Genomic DNA, 13,000 nt, shown 5'->3' on the forward strand with positions numbered 1-13,000 from the left:
TGTACATAAGCCCCTACAGTTTTTTTCTCCCTATGTTTGCATATATATTTGTACAATAAGCAAACAAATTAGACTCAACTGCTGTGTGCACAAAGTAACTATAGCAAAAAAAAAAACTACCACTAACTACAGCATTACAATGCGTTTAAAGAAATAAACTCTATGGGAAATAACCACTTTATTCTGGTAATATAGTAAGAATTTTCTTTCCTAAAACAATGTAAAGTAGCAGCCCGGATACAATTCACAAACTTTTTGTCAAAAGTCTTGTGTGTCCTGGGACCCTCTAACTTTTTAACATAGTGAAGCCCCATTAAATAATTTTTTTAGGTCTTCAGGGAACCTCTGGTTATAATTACTACATCCACAGCTGACAGTACATTAGTTTAGTGGTCATTGTGAATAATTCCTATTACATTACTAGCCATTGGGAAGAATGTCACGTCACAAATTGATTATTGCTCAAGGAACACCTAGCAACCTCCGGAGGAACCCTGGGCTACCCCCTAGGTACTGCCACATAGGTTAAGGGCTGGCTAAGCCCTCCCAGATCTACCTATCTCCAATATGACTTCACAATATAAACCCCTCAAGTTGGAGCTTTTCTCTGGATGCTATATGAATCAGCACATTGATTTACCACTAAAGGAGGAGGAGAAATGGGGGAACGGGGAGGGCAAACAGATTGAGCAAACCTATACTGAACAATCCATGTAGTATTTTTGTACTGACCATATACCATGTACAGGTAGTCCCTGGGTTAAGGACATACGGACGACTCTTAGATACAAACTGAATTTCCCTGCTCGCTGTGTGCAGGATGGAAGCTTGATGGGGGAGAGCGGTGGTTTGCATGTACAGAACAAACTCTGCAGTTGTTTCTTTTTGCATATCAAAGCACAGCTTGCTCCACAAGTTAATGAATGTCTAGGCTCCATGAGATTTTTTTTGCTTTGTTTGTGATTAGCTCACAGTGAGGATTTTATACAGTAACTGACACCAATCTGACTAATAATATGATGAGACAAACATCTGTCCTAATTGCATTTATTGAAATAATGAACCTGTTCTGACTTACATACAAATTCAACTTAAGAACAAACCTACAGTCCCTATCTCGTATGTAACCGGCGGACTTCTTGTATATCACAAAAACCATTTTAGGCTTTTGACTTACCAAGGTAAGTGATCACCTTGCAAGGAATAATTCACTTAGCTTGGTGAATGTGGCAAAGAATACCCAATCACCTGAAAGGAAATAAAACATGATTTATATTGGATAATTGAAGTCAGCAGAGCTCCAATCATCCAGTAAGGTAAGTGAAACATTCTAGCCATAGAGATAATTCCCTCTGCCTAGCTTTCCTATAGTAAAAGGTGTATAAGTTTTACACAACAACATAATTCATAATAAAATATTTTTACATATACATGATTTCATTTTTCTTACTTTCACAATAAAACTTGATAATCACAGTTTGTAGATAAATGTAAGGAATCTCTCTGTGCATGCATGGCATAGTACATCCAATACAGAGAGTTTTGTTGAGACATGACACAGCATGGAGAATAGAGAAATTCTAGGAACAACGTCTCTATCTATTCCAATGGCGTGTTAGCATTGGGTTTAACCCCTTGTTGGACCGGCAGCAGAAGTTAATCGCGCTGTGACAGCTGAGCGGAGGGAGGGGCAGAGGAGAAGAATAGGGGGCGTGGCTGGGCAGGGAGAGGAGGTGATTGGAGCATGCGCAGCGGAGAGGCAGCGAGCCCCACGCGGCTGCTCCGTGGATGCTGCTGGCCGGGCTGACACTCCGTTGCCTGTAATAGGAGGAGAGAGGCAGAGCGGCGAGACGTGCACCCTCATCATCCTCAGCACCCCCATCATCCCCCTCACTACTCCTGTCACAGCACAATAGGAAGAGCTGATCCTCTGCAGCACTTAGCCCCTGCCATGGGTTAGGAAGCTGCAGGAGCAGCGGGCAGCTGTCTTCCATCCGCAGGCATGGAGTGTGGGCTCTGATCCCTGGCCGCCCCCTCTGGAGCAGACAAAGGACGCGGGGGGTAGAGCAGGAGCCGAGCCCTGGCTGGAGACATGATCGCTGAGTTACTAAGCAGTGCCCTGGGGCTTGTCCTGTACATCAACACCCTGGACGCTGATTTCTGCTACGATGACAGGTAGGGGCATGGCAAACTTTGTGTTCATGGGACCTGTGCATGCTTCACCAGCAACTTCAGGGGGCATCAGTGCCCATCTGCTGCATACACATGGCAAGAGGCATAACCACAGGGGTATAGGGGGCCACTAACAATCAGGAACTTTCATTAAAGTTAAAGTCCACCCTTATAATTGTCACCACTCCCTCCTTATCAAATGACAATTATTATGATTAAACAGGATTTATATAGCACCAACATAATACGCAGCAAATCACCTTAAAGTGGCCATGTCATGAGAAAAGATGGGGGCTGCCATGAATTACATATGAGGATCATGCATATGTCAGCACCTATTGCTTGTCCCATTCAGATGGACCTGTTCTGTAATGTTGGACATTTTTTTAGCATATCCACGTAAATACAGCGTGCTGGATCTGGGGAAAAGTAAAGAATTCACCCAACAATTCCATAAGGAATCCAGCAATGGCAGCCCTGTACTTATCTCACTTTAGGATCCCCTCCAATATCAGGATTCCTGTCCTATCTACTTTTATCAGGCACTGGTGAACTTTTCTATTTAATGGTTACATTTTTTATTGTAGCGAAGTTTACTTAGTGGTCCTGTTTTGAAGCTGACTTATAAGTTCCAAGTATTCATCAGGGAAAGCCCCAATTTGTGTGCTTCCTTTTTTGAGGATTTTAATCTGATTACAATTAAGACTGATGCATAATTAAAATATATTAGGGAGAACAGCACGCCTGGCTAAGCCTATTAACCATCCTGTGGAGTTTCATGCTCCATTGAAATTAAACCATCCAAAAAGTGAGCATAGATTTAGTCTGACAGCTTTCAGCAGCCTCTCTGTACTGTGCAGAGTGAATGGATCCCCCTGGGTTTGTGTGAGCTGCTAACTGCAGCTTTTTGTGACCGATAGAAAAGGAGAATTCCTGAGGATGCGACTTAAGAAGGTGTTTGCATTTGGAATTGAATAGCTTAATGTTACTTATTGGGATAATAACTAGGGAAAACTCAGAAATCCTGCACAGCGCAGGGAAGTATGGAAAAAGCTTCAAAGTTCCTTCTGCTATCTGGTGTTAAAGTCCTCTTGTCACATAGTCAATCTTCTATATCTGGATGTGAGGCTATACAACCGCTGTCATATATAAAGTCATGTTTAGCAGTTTCTTATCTCTAATAAGGTTAATGCGCCACATTTATAAGTCATTGCAGGACAATTTATTTCTCCGTAGTTACATTCCATGTGTTAATCTTCTTCCAAACTAATATCATTTGTCTCCTCCACTTTAGTAATGATGTACAACATATGGCAACCAATCAGATTTTGCCATCAGTCAGTTTAGAGCAGGCAAATGATAACAAGTTTATTTGGATTGTTTGCTGTGGTTTAAATTTTGCTTTTTATGTTTGTGTCTGCTTAAACATAATATTATTGTGTTATTGTAAAATATGATTTATTGTTTATCAACAATACAAAACTTAATAAAAACATCTTTTTTGTTGGAAGATCATTCACCCAATTTATTATATTACACAATTTAACCCATTTGCTGCTATGAAATGTATTAAAATAACTTTACCAGCAATTATTGTGGAGGTCAACTTGATTAATAGCATCTTTTCATTCTGTCCCATTCCAAAAGAAGGAAATTAATTCAGATTTAATGTGTTTTAAGTGCCCTCTAAGGGACAGAGTGTTCTAATGCATGAGGCAGATATATGTTGAATATTATGTATGTATGTTTGTTTTAAAAGAACTTTTTTTCCTGTGTTACAATTAAAAAGCAATTTAACAGTATTATTATCACAAATACAGTGTGCTGATTTATGGTGTAAGTTGTCATTGCTTTCCCAACTGTTAATGATTAAAGTTTGCTCTGTGTATTGGTAGATGGTGATTTAAAGTAAAAGCACCCATACAAGTTGATATAAAAGAAGAACATTACTTTAGTATAAACTACGTAAGTTTAACAACTTAGAGTCTATCAGTATGAAAAAGTTAATGTGTATTATGTTTCTTATGTGACAATGAAAGAGATAGGATTATTACTGCCATAAATACTGTTGATGTGAGCAGGTTACTTTTTTTGTTTCTTTTCACCAGTTGGAGCTGTTTTATAGGATTTCACTTCTCCTTGAAGGCTGTAAAAAGATAAAGAGCTTCTGCAACCTCACATATACTAATGGGCAGTCTTCAGTGAAATGTAATCCAACAAGATTTTATCAATTTTTCTGGATGCGGCACCAGACACATTAAATGATGCTTTTACTAGGGCCTTTTGACCTGACATAAGGTGATACCCTAGAGTACGGAGTAAAAGTGTTAACCAATACACAAAATTACCAGCACTGCACGAGAGAGCCAGAGATTTTGTATTCTGCCCTCATTGGGAAATCACTGCAGCTGAATCCCAAATTTGTATTGCAATACAATTCCTTCTATGTGTTTCAGCCATAAGCTGGACTGCTTTGCATGGTTCTGACCAAATTCAGCATTTTCAGCAGCATAGTAGAGCAGGACAGCTACTGAGATGACCGTCTTGGTAGTCACAGTTTAGACGAGTCATTTTCTTTATATTTCATGACTTTGTAACAGCAGCTTCTCAGCTGGATGCCAGAAAAGTGTTGGCTAAATATATATTATAGTATGCCTTCATGCTGCTGGAAATGCAGAGCATCACGCACACATTTGGATCTGTTTGCACACACTGCTTGTTCGGGACTGCATTAATGTCTTCCAAGCATATGGTTACCATAAATATTAGATGCAGTTCAATGTGCACTGCATCCAGCATTGTATGAGTCTATGCATATAATTGTGTACCCTAACTTGTGTTTCTTGTTTATTTTCATATACCAGCAGTAATATGAATATGCGGTTAGGTGAAATACATTATTATATGGAAAAGGACCTATTGGAATCCTTCTACTGCTCCCACACTGTTCTGTAGTTTGACTTCTTTCCCCTAATAGAGATTTGTTACTTTTGTATTCATGAATAGCAGGGATAAAATATTAGAAATAAGACCACTATCCAAAAAAAAATGAAACCACTGCAGTACTTATTAATACATTTTATTCTCACCCTACTGTGCTGCAAATAAATATCACTGTCATATACATCAATAATAATAATAATGTCGTCCTATAGTATTAGGTGATTGATGGATCTTTTAGTGGTTAGGTTGCTCATAAATGAGACACAAAAAATATGGTCAGCATAAAGAATAAAATAAAGGGACTGTCAATTCTTTTAAATTCATCACCTCTGATCTATCCACAAGTGAATTTTGCAGACTCTGGTAATTTGTAATAATACATGGCAATTGAAGAGCCCTACAAACTCTGGATTGAGTGTGGCCCTATTATCATGTGTTCTCTTGTGAAAATTGCAGATGTTTTTGAGCAGCTTATCTGGCCTCCAATAAAGTGCAATAGCATACCACATGCTGCTTTCATTAAAGTCAGGTACTGTAGAATAGTGCAGCAGCAATTGGAATGTTGCAGTAAATTATGCTGCAGATCACAGAGAAAAATCTCTGAATTTCATCAGTTTGTGACCCCTGTTATCACTGAAGACTTGTACTGTTGAGGGGAGTCTGGGGATTTTGGAATATCTCTAATTCTAAATTGGTGCCCTTAGAATCCTCATTCAAGTTCTTGGAATGAAGGGAGTAGCAGACCACTCTGTAAGCCCCTGTGTAGTTGTTTCATGCTGGAAAGTAGAGTTAACTAATAACTATCTGTAGCTGCTGATAATCTCCCAAGTACACAAGGTGACTGATGACATTGAGCTGTTCTGAGAAAATTGTGACTCTGTAGGAGAGAGCAGAAAATAACAATTTCCTTTCCTACCATTCCTTCTGTTGAGCAGCTAGACACAATAATGATATTCTCGCTGTGCTTTGCTCTGGCCAAAGTGCTATACTTTTCCTGTGCTGTGCTGAATTCTTATTTAGGGGCACATACGTAGAAGATATATTACTCACAATAACTCTGGCCTTTTACCTGAAACATTTATAAATAATTATGCATAATTAGTAACAAGTTGTCCTAAATACGTTTAGGCTAAAACTATATGCACAATTTGGTAGGAGCTTGCTACAAGCAGATCTACCTGAATGGGCCAGAGCAGGGGGGCCCAACAGGTGGATACTGATCTACCGGTAGATCGCAAAGGCAACACGAGTAGATCACGGAGCCATGCCTTTCAAAATAAACTCTACTGCACACAGGAGTTAAGTCCAAGTTTTTATTGTTGGTGAATCATTTTGACTTGGTCGTTTTAAAAGTAGCTCGCGAGCCAAAAAAGTGTTGGCTCCCTGGGGCTAGAGCTACATGGAAGGTAGCTACTAAAATCACCAAGAGTTTATCTTTCAGAGATGAAAAGGACTGCTGAACTATGCTTTATATTAATTACATACTGGTACAGGTATAGTGGGGACTTCTCACAATCATACTTCAGAGAAAGACTTTGGTGCTGTTGTGAGAACTAATATTAGCTCTTGGAGACACAGTTGCCTATTTTGAATGTCTTTTATTGTGTTCAAGTGTAATTACTGGTGACTCTAAATGAAGTACTAGAATTTAGAGCAAATATATTCTTTTATTCATCTGATCAAAAAACTGAAATTTCTCCTTTATTCTTATATTTTAGTGAAATATTAATTTTGGAGACTTACTGTATGCCATTATGGTCATTATGCAAGGCACTTAATGAAATTTTTGGGATGCTCATATTTTTTAGGCTTTTATTGTTGTCCACATCCTTGTTTCTTCCTGGGACTAACTCTATTGTGCTAAAACAAATATTGTTTGGCTTTAAATTGTATGTACTACTAAAGAATATGCTGTTTTGGCATCTGCAGCTGCTTATCCTTGCATTACCTCCTAGACATCATGGTTTAAGGTCAAGTCAGCTCTCACTGGACTGAGAACTCTCTCCTCTGTCGTCCTCATTGACAGTGACATTGTTTAGCAGCCAGTTGCCACCAGTGCTGGCATGAAGGAGAAGAGCGAGTCACATGCCTTTGGTTCCATAAGTACCAGATTCGCTGCCTGGCCAAAAAATAACTCGCAAAACCTGTGGGGCAACATTATGATCAGGAGTTGCTTCAGTTGGTCAGGTTTAGGTTTAACAATGTACCCAAAAATGTCAGCTGACTTCCTGAATATGTCAAATGACAATTTTTTTTTTATTTTTTTTTGTTTTTTTTTCTTCCCTAATGGTATAGAAACATTCAGTGATTCATTGGTTTTTGATAGTGGGTCAGGTAGTATGAGTCATTTTTTTCGCATATAGATTTGCATTTAGAATCAGTGGGATGTGCTGGAGAAGACGTTATGCAACAGTCCAACTCTCTTATGCAATGGTCCAACTCTCATCACCAGTACAAGTTCTTGTCCAAACAATAATATGACAATGTGTGCTGTAATCAAAGCTAAAGCTACGTACACACTTCCAACGGTTCTTGCCTGATAATCGGCTCAGGGCCAGTATCGGGCGAGAATCTGGTGTGCGTACAGTGCCAGTTGTCCATCGTCCGAAGGAACATCCTGGCGGATCCACGGACGATGAAGGACGAACGATCGTAATGCAAGTGAAGGGGGAGGGTGCGCAGCAGGGAGCTGCTCTGTCACTCTCCCCCCTAGAGCAGAACGGTGCCGTATGTACAACACTCGTTCATGCATCATGCAATAATAGTCGTTGGAAAGGATTGTGAAAGATCCTTTCCGAAGACTATTGCTGCACGTGTGTATGCTGCTTAAGGGTTGCCCAACAAAACGTTTTGGCCATGCAGTGTACTTTTCTGTGCCTTTTGTAAATGAAGAAAAAGTAAGTATAAGCCACTGTAGGGGGTCGGTATGAAAGCAGACCTGTCCAGTTGCTCTACATGGGCGATTCCCAGAATAATTGTATTTAATTTTTTGGATGAGCTTTATTTATTCTCTCTTTTGTATGTCTTTGCATTGTATTTTAAAAAGGGAAAACAACAACATCTACATTTTAACTGGCTCTATAAAACCTTTTAGCCATATTAGTAAATAAAGTGTGGCGGTGACAATCCTCCTAAGAAAAGCCCTTTAAAACATTTTTTCCACATTTTCTTATTGAGAAAATTCTGAGCTGTTTTCTCTATGGAAAGGTTCTTGTTCATAATCTGAATGTGTACATTAAATTTTGAGTGTAATAAATTAATATAAATGCAGCATTAGCCCACACCTGTTTTCACAACAGGTTTTATTAAGGAACTATTCCAGACTTTTTTTTAATTTTTTTATTAGGGTTGTGTTTAATAGAAAAAGTTTCCGAACAGCTCAAAGTAAATATATAATATGAAATAATGTCTGTTTATTACAGAAATATATTCAAAAGGTTAAATGCTCCAAATAAGCCAAGATAAACATTTTTGTAACATGTACTACCATTTATACAAGCACAGCATGCTAATGAATTGCATGGTTTACACACCCTAGAAGCAACATATTCCACATTTATTTAATCTGTTTTCTATAAAGTTTTCAGAGTTTCTGATTTTAATGTACCATGGTCCTATAATATGACCTATGTTCATTGAATTCTTATTTCCCTTTAAAAAATTTAGTGTTAGCCTCAATATATGCTCAGTTGCCACTTGTGGCCCAGTTGCACCTTTACATTTAACATGCAGTGCAGTGTTGCTGTTGTTCCCCATGGCTATTGTTGGATTGCTGTTGTACCCAAGATTTGCTTACCAAAAGCTGTTGGATGGCTAAAACCTCACCATTTTACAAACCTGTTCCAGTTAATAGAAAAGCTCCTGGTACTGAACCTTATCCTTGCTTCTGGGTGTGTGGAGGAGTGTGACCCTCACTGGGCACTGTAGTTTCTCCAAAAACCTATAGAGGTTTACAGGATACGGGATAGGGACTGTAGGTTTGTTCCTAAGTTGAATTTGTATGTAAGTCGGAACAGGTACATTATTTAATAAATGCAATTAGGACAGATGTTTGTCTTAACATATTATTAGGCAGAATGGTGTCAGTTACTATATAAAATCCTCACTGTGAGTTAATCACAAACAAACAAAAAAACTTTAATGAGCCTAGACATTCATTAACTCCTGGAGCAAGTTGTGCTTTGATATGCAAAAAGAAACAACTGCAGAGTTTGTTTTGGTTATTAAAGAGTTACAAGAGCTTGCAGAAGAGCTCAGTCTCAGCTGTGTGTAGCAAAAAGATTTTTTCTGCAAACCCCCCCCCTCCCGATTTCAAGCCTCTGTTCTGCACACAAGGGAGCAGGAAAGACCCATTCTTATCTAGGAGTCGTCCGTATGTCTGATGCCCTTATCTCAGGGACTACCAATATATCACTATTATGTCCTTCAATAACTAGGCATCAACAGGTGGAACCAAGAGTTCAGATAGAAGGCTAGCTATTCAACATCCTAAAGAGATTTAGTGGAATTGGCATCAGGTGTTAAACAAAGTTTTAGCAAATGGGCTGCCAGACCAGTGAATAGAGACCTGTTGGTCAAAGAAGAACCTCCCCCTCCACGAGATGCAAAATGTTTTCACTGTAACACACTTTATTCATCAGCAGGTTTATAATGAAATTAGACTACACTTTACCAATCCCATTCATTTTTTTCCCTTTATGTGCTTTGTACTCCCAATAGCTTACTCCTGGACGTTGCGTGTGGCTCAAAAAAATTTGCTTTTCTGAAGAAATTTTGTATCCAAAAGAGATTTTGGTAAACATATACTTTTTAAAGCAAAGATATAAACTGCTCTTTGGCTTTAATTATGTGGACTTCAGGACTTGCAGTTTGATCTTGGTCCTACTGACCTGAAACAAGTTTGAAGCCAAAAAAATATGGAAATTTTGTTGTGCATAGTGAATCAGTCCGTAATGTAGCCAGGATCCGAATGATCCAAGTATTTTAATTATTGTGTTAAGTTTTTTTATTTTTATGCATGTGCTCCCCTTATCATTGTTTTACACCCAGAAGCATGTGGCATTTACAGACTATGGGCTTGGACTACAAAGTAATATGGTTGCCGCCAGGTTGGTATTTTAGAGGTTGGTAACATTTAAACTTGTTACCAATTATTTCCAAGATTTGCACTTTAACACCCATTTTTTTATCCAGAAAAGGTGGCAACCTTGTGAGGCAATAACACATGAGATATTTTACTTGAACTCCTAACAGACTGTTTTATTGAATATTTATTGAAATCACAAATCTGTTAACACATGTGTAACTTACAGAATCAGCTTGTAAGGTAAATAACTGACTTGTGAGATAAATATCTGAAAAGTGCAACTTCACAAAGCATAACCAATGAGGTAATATAAGTAATGTGTTCATTATATAGCCACCAGCTTTGAACTGGTGGTAAATTATGTTGGAGATCATAGAAAATAGTAAGAGGGAATATATACATTTTTTTTTCTCAAAATAAAACCCCTATTGCGTCACATCAATCGACTTGAAGAATTATGGTACACATAAATCCAGTTTAATGGTGGGAAGCTTTGATGGTGATCTTCGAAGGTTTTCATTGTACACCATTACTATTGGTGCTCAGGACTGTTGACCTTGAGGCATTTGTGGACAATAGTCACACCGAACTGCATCCAATTTTTTATGTATATTACATATATATATATATATATATATATATATATATATATATACACACACATATATATATACACACACACACAAATAATCAATGTGGTTCACAGTAAAAAACAAATGCTAATTATATTGCAGCTGGTTTCCATTTCCTATGTTTTGCAGTAATAATTGAATACCACATGGAATCCTAAAAAGACCACTGGAATCCCTGAAATACTGCATGAGTCCCTGAAAGCGGATGTAAACTCCCCAGGGGGTTGCCATAATGTGCACATTTGCATAGCTTAAATGCACAGTACAGCGTCAGCCATAATGTCCCTTGTAGCTGCTGCTTTTATCTTTGCCCAGTCTTCTGGGTTTGGAGCCTTCTGCCATCTGAAATGGCCAAGTTGGAATAACTTAACTTTAGCACATGGGAACTATTTTGTCTCCGCATAAAGCATTGCTGAGACTGTTCACCTGCTCACATACAGCTCAGTGTACAGAAAAAAGAAGAGGTGCAGTCAGGACTTTTTGATAAACAAACATTGCTTCTGCTTTCAAAAAAACTGCATAAGATAGTGCTTCAGTCTGTAAAAATATAGCATAATGTAACACATCAATTCCAATTATTTGACATTATAAATGCATCATTTGACTGTTTGTAAATTGCTCACAAATCAGAAAATGAGTCAAGAAAGGGTTAAGATAACTATAAAAATTAGTTTACAGTTTACTGGATTAAACTGTTGATCATATTTTGTCAAGGATTGGAAAAAACAAACAGAAGATTCATAAAATCAAATTTCACCTGTTTTTCACTGATTATAAACCATACCTTCTGTACTCGTGGTTCCTCACTCAACCTTTCTCTGTCTTACTTTCCAAGATAAAACACATTGTTCTATCGATTTAGGTTGAAAGAACCCCAGGTCTCTGCATGAAAAATTCCATTAAATATGTATGTATTTTTCTTTTTTTCTTTAGTCTTTTATTGTGCATTCATTTGAAAAGCCTAAGCACCAGCCTAAGGATGCAGAAGGACTTTCACTATACACCCTGGTGAGATTTCCATTGATCACAGAATGCATTGATTAAAGAATATAAAAACTATAAAAACAAGTTTAACTGTTGTAGGTTCATTAGGGAATGAAGGCATTTAGAGGCTAATCCTATTTTAAAAGTGAATTATAGGTCAATAAGAAATCAAAAAAAAAATAAGGCTGTGAATCTGACTTTCTAAAGCGCTGATTGTATATCCAGAACAAAGGCAAATTGTGCTTCGGATAATTAAAGTGTATTCAGCTTTTTATATGCTAACAATCATTAGCTGTTAATACGGAAGCTTCTTAGGAATTATGTAACGCATGCATATTCACATGTACATGTGCATTATTTTCTTTATATAGTATATATATGTGTGTGTGTGTTTGCTTTTATTTTTCACCACTGTATACATTTATCTGTAATTATAACATGGTGAAGCTGATGAAGTGTCAATGGGTATTGATTCCTAAAACTACGTTTAGAGAGCAGTTTTCCTAATAGTGTAGACTGTCATACTCCCTTCACATTACATGACTACTAAATCAATAGGAAGTGATGTTTCACTCTACATGTATATACCAGAAAGATTGGCTGGGATTTATAGTACAGTCAATCTCTTAGAAAGTTAGACCACATTCTATTAGAGGTATTTTTATTGTAAAAGGTTGAATACCCAACTCCCCTACACAAATCATACTGTACATACAGTGTAAAGGTAGTCCCCGAGTTAGGGACATACGGATTTATGTGCAGGAGAGAGGCTTGATGAGGAGGAGGGTGGCTCGCATGACTTGCAGAAGAAGTCTTTTTCTGTTCTGCAACATCTTTTTGCATATCAAAGCACAGAAATTAATGAATGTCTAGGCTCCATACATTTTTTTTTGCTTAGTGATACACCACACTGCCTAATATTATGTTGAGACAAACATCTGTCCTAATTCCATTTTTTAAAATAATGTACCAGTTCCGACTTACATACAAATTCAACCTAAGAACAAACCCACAGGGACTACCTGTATATACACACACCATTTAATTTCTTCTATTCATTTCTTTTATTTGAGCATGGAAAATTAGGTAAATACTTTGTGTTATAACATGTATTAGAAATGATCTTACTTTTATATGAGACTAGGCTTGGCCAATGTAGACATGGGTGAGAATAAAGTCTCTC

The 13,000-nt window shown here is 37.8% G+C and overlaps 1 protein-coding gene across 1 annotated transcript in view; it reads left to right on the forward strand.

The window, feature by feature from the left end:
- The first annotated feature begins 1,772 nt into the window (after positions 1 to 1,772).
- The window catches only part of TMTC2 (transmembrane O-mannosyltransferase targeting cadherins 2), a 117,913-nt gene continuing 106,685 nt past the window's right edge, over positions 1,773 to 13,000 (forward strand). Inside the window, exon 1 of the mRNA XM_072401217.1 lies at positions 1,773 to 2,175. Within this exon, the coding sequence (XP_072257318.1) occupies positions 2,093 to 2,175 (83 nt within the window). The 5' untranslated portion in view covers positions 1,773 to 2,092. The remainder of the gene's footprint in view (positions 2,176 to 13,000) is intronic.

The sequence above is a fragment of the Pyxicephalus adspersus genome, chromosome 2 (genome assembly GCF_032062135.1).
Source record: "Pyxicephalus adspersus chromosome 2, UCB_Pads_2.0, whole genome shotgun sequence".
Taxonomy (NCBI): Eukaryota; Metazoa; Chordata; class Amphibia; order Anura; family Pyxicephalidae; genus Pyxicephalus; species Pyxicephalus adspersus.